Below are 14,209 nucleotides of genomic sequence, written 5' to 3' on the forward strand. Positions count from 1 at the left end.
GTGTTTTTTTTTTTTTTTTTTTTTTTTTGGTTTTTCGAGACAGGGTTTCTCTGTGTGTGCCTTTCCTGGAACTCACTCTGTAGACCAGGCTGGCCTTGAACTCACAGAGATCCACCTGGCTCTGCCTCCCGAGTGCTGGGATTAAAGGCGTGTGCCACCACTGCCCGACTGGTTTTGTTTTTTGCCTCAGGGTTTCATTAATATAATTTCACCATGGAAGTATTCATATTCATTTTGGAAACCACTTATAAATTAACAGTTTTAAAGTTACTACATTTATTTAAATGACCCAAGCAGCATTTTTGCCTTGCATTTGATCCTTTGCTGTCACTGGACCACCTATGCCTAAAGTTTTAAGGAAATAGCTAAGGTGCTGTTTGACCCATTTACAGGCAGAGTTATTTGGGTTGGACTGGAGGATTTGCCTCATGGTGTAGTATTCAGATACCTTGGGGCATTTGTAGAACTTCAGAAAACCAAGCCTCTGTCTTTAAGAAGTTCAGGTGGTGTTTTATGGTTCATGCCCACTGCTGGGAAAACGTCTATCACTTGAGTATGCTTTTCAGTTAAAAGTTGGGGTTTACATGTTTGTGATTTTCAATTTATATTTTTAGTAGAGTCTTGTAATTTGTATTAACTTAAAATGTATTTCCCTGTTTTCTTGCATCCGTGGTACTTGTTGATACTTATTTTCTCAGAAACAGATGCTAAAATAGTGTAAGAGAGTTTGTCTGAAATATTCACTGGGCAGAAAAGGGAAAGGAATAAATACTTCCAGATAGGCGTGGAATTGGAGTTTGAAACAGAGAGCTTGGCTTAGCATTGGAGTTTGAAACAGACATCTTGGCAATGCTGATGGTCTCTTCTTCCATGTTACAGGGAAGTACGACTGCCATTTGTGCCACAGGCCTTCGGAATTTGGGCAACACGTGTTTCATGAATGCTATCCTTCAGTCGCTCAGGTAAGGAATGCTCCAGTCAGAGGTTTATGTATTGGACACTACAGACCAAGAGCAAGGCTCAGTGTTTTCCGAGACTGTTTCTGACTCTGCTCTAGTTCCTGTACTTTTTCCTCATCAGTAAAGTTGAAGGAATGGTTCCTACTTCATACAGTGGGAGGAAAGATTAAATAATGTAACTGTCTAAACTCCTTCAGGCATTTTTGTTAGAAAACCATGGTTAGCTCTTAGTTCTCTTTGTTCCTTGAATGACTAGGGGGTGGTGTGGGGTGGGGGTGGGTGGGGGTGGAGGGTGGGTGGGTGGGGGTCGGACACCTCTGTTTGAAAGGTGGGTGGGATAGTGACTCTTTTAGGCCATGTGCATGTTTCTCTCCCATTTTATCCCTCTCAGGTATTTCTTAGCTTTTTTAAAAAATAGCTTTTAAACATGTAAAACTCAAGGCAGATGTTAATGATAGATGCATATCATCTCAGCTACTCAGGAAGCTTAGGCAGGGAGATTGCCAGCTCAAGCCTGGACAACATAGCCAAACACCAGTTAGAGAAGGAAAAGACAAGTTACAAACAAACAACTTTGTTGAAAACATAAAAGTTCTCTGGCTGAGGGCTATATCTGGCTTTTAGGCTTTAGTCTGTAGACTCCTAGGCTACAGGGAACCTGGTTCAGAGCTTATTTTAGCCACTGGTTAAGTCTCCATCATGGTCATGAGCCCGGCTCAGAGAAAGAGAGTGATAAAAAGAAAGCGGCCAGTACAGCTGACCTCAGTAGAAGAAACTACTCTGAAGTTGTGTACTTTTCGACGTTAATGAGGGATAAAGGCTGGGGTCAGTTGTCTTCCCAGTCACACTCCAGTCAAAGAATAGAGCCATGCTGTCTCTGCCTTAGTTAGAGGCTTTGTCTTCCCACTCACTCATTCCTCCTCAGAGAAATCTAGGTACCTCCTCTAATTTGTCCTTGTGATTCTCTGTAGCACATGTCAATAATGTGATTGGTTTCATGGTTTGTTTTATTTGAGGGGATTATTTTATTGAATACCTGGAAACAAGCACCCTAAAAGAGAAGTGGAAGCTAAGGTGTAGCTCAGGCCATGGCGGGATCCCCAGCACACATGCTGGGTGTGCTGGTGTATGCCGGTAACCTCAGCACTTGGAAGTAAGGCGGGGCCATTAGAAGTCTGAGGTCATTCTTGGCCACCACATAGGAAGTTCAAGGCAAGAGAAGGGGAGATGTGGAGGGAAGGAGGAAGGGGCAGAATAACCTGTGATGGAGGGAAATGGAATTTTTGAAGAGAGGTTTACTGTCAGTCATTTGTTGATCCCCACAAAGTTGTATACCTACTGTGAGGGAATAGCAGTGAACTCAGGGAAACAGGACTGTACTGAGTCCTGCCTATTGAGAAAGGAAATGATTACATCTTGAAAATTCTTGTCTAGATTTTGTAGAATCTTTTTTAAAACTATCCTTTAGATTCTTTTCTTTAAAAAATAATTTTCTTCACTTCCTTTTCAAATAGTAACATTGAGCAGTTTTGCTGTTATTTCAAAGAACTGCCTGCAGTGGAGTTGAGGAATGGAAAAACAGCAGGAAGGAGGACATACCACACCAGGAGTCAAGGGGACAGCAACGTGTGAGTTATCAGAAATGCCTGTCTGCCTCTGAGTGCACACTGAGGAGGTCTCGGTGACTTTGAAATTGTTTGAGCTAATAAGTAGATTTCATAAAGCTCTTCTAATACTGTGTTAATCTAGCTCATAATCTTAATAATTGGTTTTTATTTCTGTTTATTACAATGGGAAGATAGCTAGTGCTGCACTCGTCTTTGCAGACATCTATGTATGCACAGACTTCCAGGTATGGATGTCACTAAGTATTGCTAGTTCATCTTAATCTCTTGATCTGTTATTGATAGTGTTTGGGATAATGAAATTAATAACCAATTTGAGTTAATATGGAGGGGTGAAAAACAGAAGTGGTCATCAAGGATCATTTTACATTCAGACTCACTGCAGCTTCGCCCACCTGGGGCTCAGAAGGTCTGCTCTGTTAGACTAATAGAAAGTAACGCATCTTTTCCACACCTTTATTGAAGCAGAGGTATGGATTACCTGTATGCATGGAATGTTTGTCCTACCTGCCTGTCTGCCTGTTTCGAGAAAAGAAGAAGAAGAAGAAGAAGAAGAAGAAGAAGAAGAAGAAGAGGGGAGGAGAGGAGAGAAAGAGGGGGGAGAGAAACTATGTTAGAATATTGGGTAATGCAGATAGAGCTCCAACATAGAGAAGGGATCATGTGTTGTGTGAAGGGAATTTCCTTTTGTGGCAGCATATAGGATGAATAGGAAAGTGCCTAATTTAAGGGGCTTCCATTGTGTCAAAGTAAACAGCAGGGAAATAAAGGGGAAAATACATGTGTGCAGAAGTTAAGAGAAGCACTATCAGTACTCAGTGTATTGGTATTATTTAGAATTTGGTTACAGACTACAGAAACTGTAGAGAGAGTTTACTGAAGAACTGTTGGTGAGTCTGCATCACTGGATGTGTTGAAAATCAGGTCCAGAGCTAGCACCACAGCCACAGTCATGCACAGACCTGCTGGAGACAGTGCAGCCGTTGCTCACCCCACGGCCTTGGGGTGGTACTTGTTACCTGTGCCACCTTCAACGAGGATCTGGTGCTGTCTCTGCTTTTTGTCACCTAACCCTGCTTCAAGCGTTCAGAACCCAGACCATGTGCTGTGCCCCCTTAGCCTTCCTTGCAGATGGAGCAAAGTACATAGGGCACCTTACAGCTGTTCCAGTGTCTGTTGGGAGGTAGGCCAGTGTTCACGGTTTGCTGTCAGAGAGAACCTTCAGTCACATATCCAAGAGTGCTTAGTTACATTGCTAGATCTAGTAACTGAATTCCAAGTATATCAGTTTAGCTACATGCACAGAAGAATCAAAACTAACTAACTTAAATTAAATATCCATGGTTTTATTTCTCATGTGAATTTAAGAGATTATCTGTTGAGAACTATTTTGCAAAGTCATAAGACTCCTTCTTGCTCAGGGGAGCAGCTTTTGTCCACATAGTCCCAGATAGTGGGGAGCTCGCATTACTAAAGTGTCCTAGCAATGGGAAAAAGAAGGGGTTGCTAAGGACTACTTTTGTTCTGAGGAAATTCCCCAGAAGTGGCATACTCCCGGGTTTTTATTTTAGGAGTTCATCTGATTGATTAAAAAAGTGGGGGGAGGGGGTTGTCCCTGTGAAAGAAATGAAGACTAGCTGCTGGGGGAGGAGCTGGGAGAGCACAGAGCAGTGCACATAGTGACTGTGAAGTGACCAGGGAGATGCCCAGTAGGAAGTTCCTGTCAGAAATGGGAAAAACCTAAATAAAAGCAGTCATGAAGCCCAGACATGGTGGGCACACCTGTAATCCCAGCAGAAGCAGAGGAGTTGGAGTCTGAGGCCAGCCTTGATACATAGCAAGTCTAACATAGCCAGAGTACACAGTGAGATCCTGACACAAACACCAAATATCGCCTGACCAAAGTTCCTTCTAGATTGGGTTTATGGGTCAGTGTGTGGAGTTAAACCCTGAAGCCTTGTGACCATGCGTACTGTCTGAGGGAGGCAGAGATGAATAGGGACAACCTGGAAGGGCCCTGCTAGGGAAGAAACATTTTTTTAAGTGAGCATGTTTAAGGAATTTGCTTGTAAATTATCCACTGCTTTATTGTTTTGTATGTTTCCTTTAAATTTAGTGAACAAAATGATAGTACCATGACACATTCAAAGATAACTATATAGTTAAAATTAATTTTGTCAACGATACTGCTATTCATAGGGGGTTTTTAAATGCTCTCACATAGCTATTGGGCTGAGTTCAGAAGACTCAGCCCTTGACATTTTTTCATTTTTTTTACTGTCGTTTAGACAGTTGAGCCACATGTGTTGAAATGATGGTCTTTTGTGGATGCTAAAGCTATCATCCTCCCTCTGTTCCAGGTCTCTGGTAGAAGAGTTTAGGAAGACACTGTGTGCTTTATGGCAAGGCAGCCAGACTGCTTTCAGTCCCGAGTCGTTGTTTTATGTTGTCTGGAAGATCATGCCTAACTTCAGGTAAGTATTGAAGGGCGCTTAGGACATCTGTGCTCTTCCTGCTCTTTCTTAGCTTCCTACAAGACTGATGTTACTACAGACGCTCTAAGCAGCACTTTATTAGATGAGCAGACGGCACTGAGTAAATACTGGTTTATTTAAAGACCCTTATAAGTAGCCCATGTGTGCTAGGAAAATAATGGATGACAAATGTTCCTTGATCCTTCTAAATATTTTTTTTTTTTTTTTAAGTTTTATTTTTATGTTCATTGTTATGTCTGCATGTATGTCTGTGTGAGGGTGTCAGAAGCCCTGGAACTGGAGTTAGAGACAGTTGTGAGCTGCCATGTGGGTGCTGGGAATTGAACCTGGGTCATCTGGAAGAGCAGCCAGTGCTCTCACTGAGCCTGGTTCTTTCAAGTTTTACAGAGAAATAATTGTCATCATGTACTATCTTATTATCCCCACTGAAAGACTGAAGTGAGGGCTGGGGCTCAGTCGTAGAGCACTAGCCTGATGTGTGTGAGGGAGGGGAGGCCACAGGTTCAGTCCGTAACGCTGCTGCCACACACAAAGAAAGGAAGGAAACTGTGGAAACCCACAGTGCAGGCACTGTGCTGGCCAGCTTCTAAAGCTCTGGGACAGTCAATCCAGGTTGACCAGGAATTCACTCGGGGAGATAGTAGGGCCAGTCCTGCTTAGTCACCTGCCCTTTCTCCCTGGTAGCTTGTCCTGCCTCTCTTGGTTACCTATCCCTGTGATAATTTGGGTCATTACAGATATATGGTATGCCAGTGTTTGCTACATTTGGCTGACTTTATTCTTTTATTGAAACAAGTTATAGCTCTTAGAAGTCATGATTTGGCACCTTGAATATATCCTTTGTTTAAAAATCATATGTCGTAGTGAAACTTAACAATATATCTTGTACCTTTTAGTACAGAGAAATGTTTAAAAGGTAAAAAAATCAAAGTCTTGTTATTTACTGCTTACCAAGTGAGTTGAGCCTCTGAGTGTCTGACTGAACTATCGTTAACCCTGGGTTTGTAAGTCTCATCTCAGAGACTCCTAAGAAATTTACAGTCACCTGAATCTAGGCAGGAAAAGCAGAAATGACAGCTCAGATGTCACTCATCAGTCTTTAAATTTGCGTATCATTGTAGTTCCCATTTATTGAATGTGGCAAGCCCTAAGTGCTTTATCCTTATTAAAAACCAAGCAACAGCTGGGTGGTGATGGCACACGCCTTTAATCCCAGCACTTGGGAGGAAGAACCAGGTGGATGTGAGTTCAAGGCCAGCCTGGTCTACAGAGCGAGATCCAGGATAGGCACCAAGACTACACAGAGAAACCCTGTCTCAAAAACCAAAAACAAACAAACAAACAAAAGAACCAAGCAACAAAGCATTTTGGCCAAGGCAGGACGTGTTACCGCTAAGTTTAGAGAAGTCAAAACAGAGAAGCAGCTTGCTCAGTCTTACACATCTACTTGGTGGTCTGACCAAAGTTAGAACCCAAAGTCTTTAGGAGTTGGTTCATAGCAGATGTGGCTTGAGTTTCCTTGGTTCTTCCATCTCAGATGTATTTGACACACCCATATTTCCATCCAGTGCAATCTGCTTTTCTCAAACATCACCTCATCACTGTCCTTTCTGGTTTCTATAGTCCAGCTGTGAGCATGGTTTACTTTAACTGCTGAGTTTACTGATTTTAGTATTTCTGCTGATAAATGAAAGAACTTCAGAAGAGATAATTAGGTTGAGAAATTTACTCAGTCTTTCAGGTGATTTCTGACACACATGAATTCTGATGTCTCTTTACTTACTGTTGGCCATCAGCTGGTCTTTCTTTTGGTCCTGCAGTGATTGTTCTCCATTTTTGTGTACTCAAAGAATTTCCCTTTGTTGAAGGATGCAGGTCTTGAGATTGTCACCACACAGCACCGAGTTACAAGCCCAGAGGTGGAGCTTGCTTTGCTGTGATTTCTGTGAGGACGCTGATAGCAGGTTCACTGAGCTCTGTGGGTAGGACTTTCTTCTCAAGGCTCTTACAGATAGGTGTGGTTCTTGAACCATGGTCATGCAGAAGCACAGTGAGTCTTGAATTATACTTCCATTGTATTTACTTATAACCCTGACCATTTTCCTATTTGTAAATCCTGTTTTCCTTGATTAAGACAGGGCAAGGTCTGGGGAAACTGACTCCTGGAATGAACTTAGAGGGTTCTGAAAAACATGCATGTAGAAGTAGGAGCATCTTTTATTTACAAAGTGAGCATGGGCAAAAACCATGAATACAGCCAGCCGCTTTTGTATACACGTCAAGGCTACTTTCCCCCACTGGAACCAAAAGCCAGTTACCTAGCAGGGAAAGTTAGTTCTTCACATTCTAGTGTGCATATTCACTTACTATACCTCTGGCTTCCCAGTATGCCCAGCCTTGTCCATCTTTTTTTTTTTTTTTTTTTTTTAGAAAAATACATCCAGCCTTATTTTAGTAGGCCAAATATGCATGGTTCAAAATTTAAAAGATTAAGATTAGAATAGGCACTGAGTATTTTCTTTCACTCAGTCCCTCACTGTCCTTCTGTTTTCTGGAAGCAACCAGTTACCTGATCTCCCATGTGTGCTTTCAGTGGTAATCTTTGTACATGTTCAAGTGTATTTAATTTTAAAAATAAGTGGTTCTATGAATAGCCTCTTTACTGTAGCTTTGTAGATTTGTTTATAGGTATGTGCATGTGTGTTGCTGAGATGGACAGCCTGTGTATGTATATATGTATGGTTATTTGAATGCAGACTTGCTGGGTCAAAGTGTTTGTGCTCTTGTAATAGATGGTCTTTTATGGTAGCCTCTGGTACTCCTGCTTCCATCAACACGTGTTTGCCTTGTGGTCTGGCTGTCTGTTTGCCCTATGGTCCCAAACTCTTTGTTTAGGATCTAGCATTATTCACTCCATGGAAGCCTCCTTAGAAATTCAATCAGCTCATGTGGTACTCACTTGCATTTCATATTTGCTTGCCATTTCTGCTTCCATGTACAACCTGATTGCCTCAACTTCCTAAAACATAACTTTTTTAAAAAATTCAGTTCTTGTTATAATTCATGTAAGGCATGGGAGAATGATTTCACCTTATGTTAGTGGTTCTTGGCTTTCTAGACAACATAAAAGATCTTTTGAGATTTTCAATCTTTTGGGATATTTGTGAAAGAGGACTTTAAAATACTGTGCTGTTCTTTATTTAAACAGCATTTGTTCTGGTAGGAGGTGTGCTGTTGCATGCTTCTGCATTGTTGGTAAACACATTCATTTCTGTCATTTTCAGGTTTTATATGACAGTGCCAAACACTGGGCAAAAAATAGCTCAATATATTTTAGGTTTGTAAGTGTTCTGGCCAAAAGAGTAACTTATAATGCTTTTATGAATGTTGACATATTTTAAATATGAATAGAACTTAAAATTCTACCAGGTATGCAAACAGCCTATTAATAAATCATTCAGTTAAGAGCCATTAATGAGATAGGTGTGATGACTCACATTTGCAGTCCTTGTTCTCAGGACTGAGTCACGTGGATTGCAGGGTTGAAGTGGGCTACACATACAATAAGACTTTGCTCCATCTTCCATTCCCAAAGAAAAAGAAAACTCTAATATGTTTTAGATATTTTAGAGGCTGTTTATCCTAGACTGATAGGCTTTATGGACGCATGTCTTACTCTTTTTTTCTTTGTTGTTTTTTGGGACAGGGTTTCTCTTGTGTAGCCCTGGTTGTCCTAGAACTCACTCTGTAGACCAGGCTGGCTTCAAACTCGGAGATCTGCCTGCTTCTGCCTCCTGAGTGCTAGGGTTACAGGCGTGCACCACCACACCTGTGTTGTTGGGGGTTTTCACTCTTTTTCTCTTTGAGGGGCCCACCACCCAGCTCCCAAATAAATCACACACACAGGCTTATTCTTAATTATGAATGTCCGGCCTCAGCTTGCCATGTTTCTTGCCAGCTTTCCTTAAATTATCCCATCTACCTTTTGCCTCTGGGCTTTTCCCATTCTCTTACTTCTGTAAATCTTACTCTTATTCTGTGGCTGGCTGTGTAGCCGAGTGGCTGGCCCCTGGAGTCCTCCTCCTTCCTCTCTGGTTCTTTGATCTTTCTCGCCCAGATTTCTCCTTCTATCAATTCTTTCTTCCTGCCAGCCCCACCCATCCTTTCTTCTGCCTTGCCATTGGCCATTCAGTTCTTTATTAGACCAATCTGGTGTTTTAGACAAGCACAGTAACACAGCCTCACAGAGTTAAACAAATGAAACATAAAAGAATGCAACACAACTTTACATCATTAAGCAAATGTCCCACAGTATAAACAAATGTAACACATCTTAAAATAATACTCTACAACATCTGTTTCCTCATCTACTGTGGCAGCTCTACTTCAGTGTAGTCTCCGAGTAGCTGGGGAGAATACAGACCCCACTTGTGTATGATGATTTTAGACCATCAGATGTTTTAGACAAGCACAGTAACACAGCTTCACAGAGTTAAATAAATGCAACATAAACAAAAGTAACACACTTTAAAATAATATTCCCCAACACACCTGTTATCTTACTCCTGTTTTGATGTGTGGTATTAGGAATTGGACTTAGAGCCTTGCACATAGTAGTAAGTGCTCTACAACTGAGCTGTCCTCAGCCCTTTTTAATTTGAGACAAGGTCTCATTAGGTTGTCCATGCTGACCTAAACTTAGGATCCTCTTGCCTCAGTCTCCTGAGTATCTGGTGAGAATACAGACCCCACTTGTGTAAAGTTATTTTGTTCTTTTTTTTCTGTTGAGATGAGGTCGTTACTTGGTTGTCTAGGCCGGTCTGGACTTGGTGATCCCCCTGCCTCGGGATTACAGGCGTCCTCTGCCACATCAAACCTAGCTGCTCTTGGCTCTGACCCCTCATTAGTCTTAGCCATTTTGTAGATTATTCTGTTTTTAGGCAGGACCAATACATAATAACACACATTATTCAGTGTGTTGCTTTCCAACCTGACCAGGTGCTTCATTGATGACAGTTTGTCTGGTTATTCTTTATCAAAATAGTCATTTGTCTTCAAAATGTGTGTCTTAATATGCCACAAGTTGTTATGAAGAGACCGACCCTTACCCCTTGTCCCTCTACTGTGCTCCATCAGTGTATCCTTTCTTGGCCTTCCATTTGGAAAGGACACTTCCAGGTCTGTTAGGCATCCTGTATTGGCAGTGTGATTTCTCATGTCACTCTGAGAGATTGTCTGACAGTCTTTTTGTAGGCATCAAAGAAGAGGATAATCTTAGGTCTAACAATTTGATTGTAAAGAACCCCATTAAAATCGAAACCTTTGTTATTTCCTTTAGTCTTTTCTCTTCATTCTGGTGTGTCATGAAGACTGCATTTGGGTCTTCATAACCCATTTCTTCACAAGCAATTACTGGTGACACCTGAAACATACAATGTGCATGCCATTTATCCCAATTACAAAGCAAGAGAAATCTAAGGTAGCTAAAGAGGATTCTGAACCTGGATTATGTAACTGGGAGACAACTGAAAAAATAAGATACTAAATAATACTTAGACTCATTGACTAATCTGAAAGTCTTTAAAATAAAATCAATCAATTATATAGTGCTGGAAAGATGGCTCATTGGTTAAGAACACCTGTTCTTGCAGAGGATATGGCTTTGATTCCCAACACCTACATGGTGCTCACGTGGCTGGTAAATTCCGTTTCAGGGGATCCATCAACTACTTCTGGCTTCCATGGGCACCAGACGTGCATGTGACTATTGATATACACAAAATAAAATAAATCACTTACTTTTACTTCTCTGAGATAGGGTCTCTGTGTAGCCTGGCTATCCTGGAACTCACTGTGTAGACCAGGCTGGCCTCAAACTCAGAGATCCGCCTGCTTCTGCCTCCTGAGTGATGGGATTAAAGGTATGCGCCACCACTGCCCAGTCACATTTCTTTCTTTCTTTCTTTCTTTCTTTCTTTCTTTCTTTCTTTCTTTCTTTCTTTCTTTCTTTCTTTCTTTCTTTCTTTCTTTCTTCTCTTCTCTCCTTCTCTCTCTCTTCCTCTCTCTTCTCTCTTCTCTTCCTCCTTCCCTCCCTCCTCCTCCTTCCCTCCTCCTTCCTCCCTCCCTCCTTCCTTCCTTCCTTTTTTAATTTTTCCTTTCTTTTTTTTTAGTTTATTTGAGACAGGGTATCACTATGTGGCCATTGGCTGTTCTGGAGCTCACTATATAGAACAGGCTGCCTTTGAGCTCGAGGTCTCCCTGCCTCAGCCTCCCAGGTGCTGAGATTTATCTATGTATTTCTTAAGGGATATAGTGTAAATGCATTTTTAAATTCAGAATCAGGGGAAAAAAAGCAGTGACATTAGTTTTGCTAAATTTCAATCTTTTTCTTTTTTTTGAGCTGAGGATCGAACCCAGGGCCTTGCGCTTGCTAGGCAAGTGCTCTACCACTGAGCTAAATCCCCAACCCCAAATTTCAAAATTTTAAACAGAAACTTGTAAGCTCATATAAGTTGAGAATGTTTAGGGTATTAAAGAATCATAGGGTAATTGGGAAATTTTTTAACATACATCAAGCAGATTGTTTTTTAAAGGGATAAGTATGTGTTCACCTGATGAAATTGTTATAAGGTATTTGCATGGTATATTTTAGAAAAAAATGTGGCCTAGATTATTTGGGGTAGAGTGAAATTTTTGTAGACTTGCAGATAATCCTGCTCTTACCTTGAGTCATGAAAACAGGTGAATGTGCTGAACTGGCTTAAAGCCTTCCTTTGTATGTAGATGTCTAACTGTAAGCTTTGGGTATCTTTGGACTATACTCTTGAGAGTTGTTTGTGTTTTGATTTTTGTTTTCGAAACAGGGTTTCTGCATAGCCCTGACTGTCCTGGAACTGTAGACCAGGCTAGCCTCTAACTTACAGAGACCCTCCTGCTTATGCCTGCTGAGTGCTGGGATCAAAAGCGTGCACTGCTACTGCCTAGCCGAACTTTTGACAGTTTTATTTATAGTAACTTTAAAAGTATTGGAACATAATATTGTTAGTTGCTAATTTTATACTTTGAGGCAAGCTATAGTGAATAAAGTAACTTCTGATTTTTAAGTTCCATTAATTAGGAGACTGCTCATAATTTGTCAATTCTAGGAAAGGGAAAATATATATATTAAGGGAAACTACATGACTGAAAGAGAATTTGTCTGAAAGAGTGACTCTTAAAAGTCCCCCAGAACAATTTACCATTTAAGGAGATCCTTAATTGTGAAAGGTGTATAGGACACTTTTCTGTCATAGTTTTAGAATACATTTGATATATCATCGTTTCTTTTATTTGGATCTCTTTATTGTTGTTCACTAGTCATTGATCTGGGTTAGTGTAAGAATCCCATGAAGTCTCCTCTCCCAAATATAATGTAATAAGTAATAAGAGAGTATGTTGCTATGTGTATTTAAATTTAGGGTGGTGCATAATTGTGTATGAGTCAATGCATTTTTAAAAGAACATACTCTCTAGCCCAAAAGATGGAAGTACAGAATATTAGATATCTTTAACTCATTTTTTTTGTGTGTGTACACACTTATGGAGATCAAAGGTTGACATCTGGTCTTTCTTGGTTTGAGACAGAGTTTCTCTGTAGCTCTGGCAGTCTTGGAACTCACTCTGTAGACCAGCCTGGCCTTGAACTCAGAGATCTGCCTTGCCTCTGCTTCCTGAGTGCTGGGATTAAAGGCATGTGCCATCATCACCCAGCTTGGTATTTCTTTTTTAAATCAATTTTTTAAATTAGTTGAAAAAATTTAAACTTTTTTAAAATTAACTTCTCTCCTTCCTTTACTTTTCTGTTTGAGATGAGGTAGCTCCCTGAATTAGGAGCTTGCTGATTGAACTAGGCTGGTTGACCTGGCCGGGGAGCCCTAGGGGATTCTTGTGGGGCTTCTTGCTTTACCAGTGTTGGGATGACATTGTGTGATACTGTTTCCCTTGGGTTCTGGGGACTGCACTCAGGTCCTCATGCTTGTAAAGACTGACTGACCTATCTCCCTACCAGGCCCAATAACTAATTCTTAGGTCGAAGAATGAGTTTTTAAACATATATAAGTGTTCTAAATTTCTTACTTTTTTTAGTGAAACTTAGACATGGTTTTCAGGTTAGATTTATGTCTTAAAGATAAAGATTAAAGATTTATGTCCTTTTAGAGAGGACCCATGGGAGGGTGGGAAATTTCAGGGTCCATTTAAGAGGTACAGATTTGTGTGCTGTCTCTAGGACTCTCTTGTAGGACTTTAGATAAGTCATATGCCACCCGTCCCCTAATTTGTCCCTTAATTTATTTCTGAAGTGGAGAGATCAGTGAAAATCACTGCAAATCCAATTAGCTCTAATATTCCACGGTTTTTGAAATGAAGAGAAATATGTGTCATGTGTGGAACTGGTGAGACAGAGGGTGGGAATCGGAGGCATGCTTGTGAGCATGGGGCTGCAGTCCTTCATGATGTTTGATGGACAGGGAGAGCCTCCCTACATACTGTTTTTGTTTACTTCAAGGGGTTATCAGCAGCAAGATGCCCACGAATTCATGCGCTACCTTTTGGATCACCTACACTTGGAACTTCAGGGTGGCTTCAATGGTGTTTCCAGATCAGCAATTCTACAGGAGAATTCTACTCTGTCTGCAAATAACAAATGCTGCATGTAAGACTTAGCTTACTTTTGCTCTACTCAGAAATGTGTGTGGTGTATATATGTGTGCGCATGCGCTCGCACACCTGCCACCTGCTTTTGCATTTACATTTACATCTTGATGTGGTTCTCATTATTTTTGGTGAGATTTAATTAGCATTTAAAAGATTTTCTACCAGATATACTGAATAATGTAATACTACTGAGAGCAGGGACCCAATCTGTAATCTCAGAACATTGGATTGTGGGTCCAATTCCAGACTGAGCTAGCAGTGTCTCTTGCACACACAGTAGTAATGTTTGCTAAAAGCATTTCTTTCTTCTTGAGTAAAACTGAGAAATTAGTAAGTTTTCTGAATTTTTTCTTGTCCCTTACTGTGAACAAAACCTTTTGTCTTGTTTCCTTTATATTAACAGCCTGAGACATACTCTGATATCAGAACAGCTATT

General features: G+C 40.8%; 1 protein-coding gene across 1 annotated transcript in view; it reads left to right on the forward strand.

Annotated features, from left to right (window-relative positions):
* The window catches only part of Usp3 (ubiquitin specific peptidase 3), a 75,013-nt gene that overhangs the window by 48,802 nt on the left and 12,002 nt on the right, over window positions 1-14,209 (forward strand). Inside the window, exons 6-9 of the mRNA XM_028866299.2 lie at window positions 880-962; window positions 2,474-2,587; window positions 4,945-5,058; window positions 13,625-13,771. Coding sequence (XP_028722132.1) covers window positions 880-962; window positions 2,474-2,587; window positions 4,945-5,058; window positions 13,625-13,771 — 458 coding nt within the window. The remainder of the gene's footprint in view (window positions 1-879; window positions 963-2,473; window positions 2,588-4,944; window positions 5,059-13,624; window positions 13,772-14,209) is intronic.

This window comes from Peromyscus leucopus, chromosome 7, assembly GCF_004664715.2.
Source record: "Peromyscus leucopus breed LL Stock chromosome 7, UCI_PerLeu_2.1, whole genome shotgun sequence".
NCBI classification, from domain to species: domain Eukaryota; kingdom Metazoa; phylum Chordata; class Mammalia; order Rodentia; family Cricetidae; genus Peromyscus; species Peromyscus leucopus.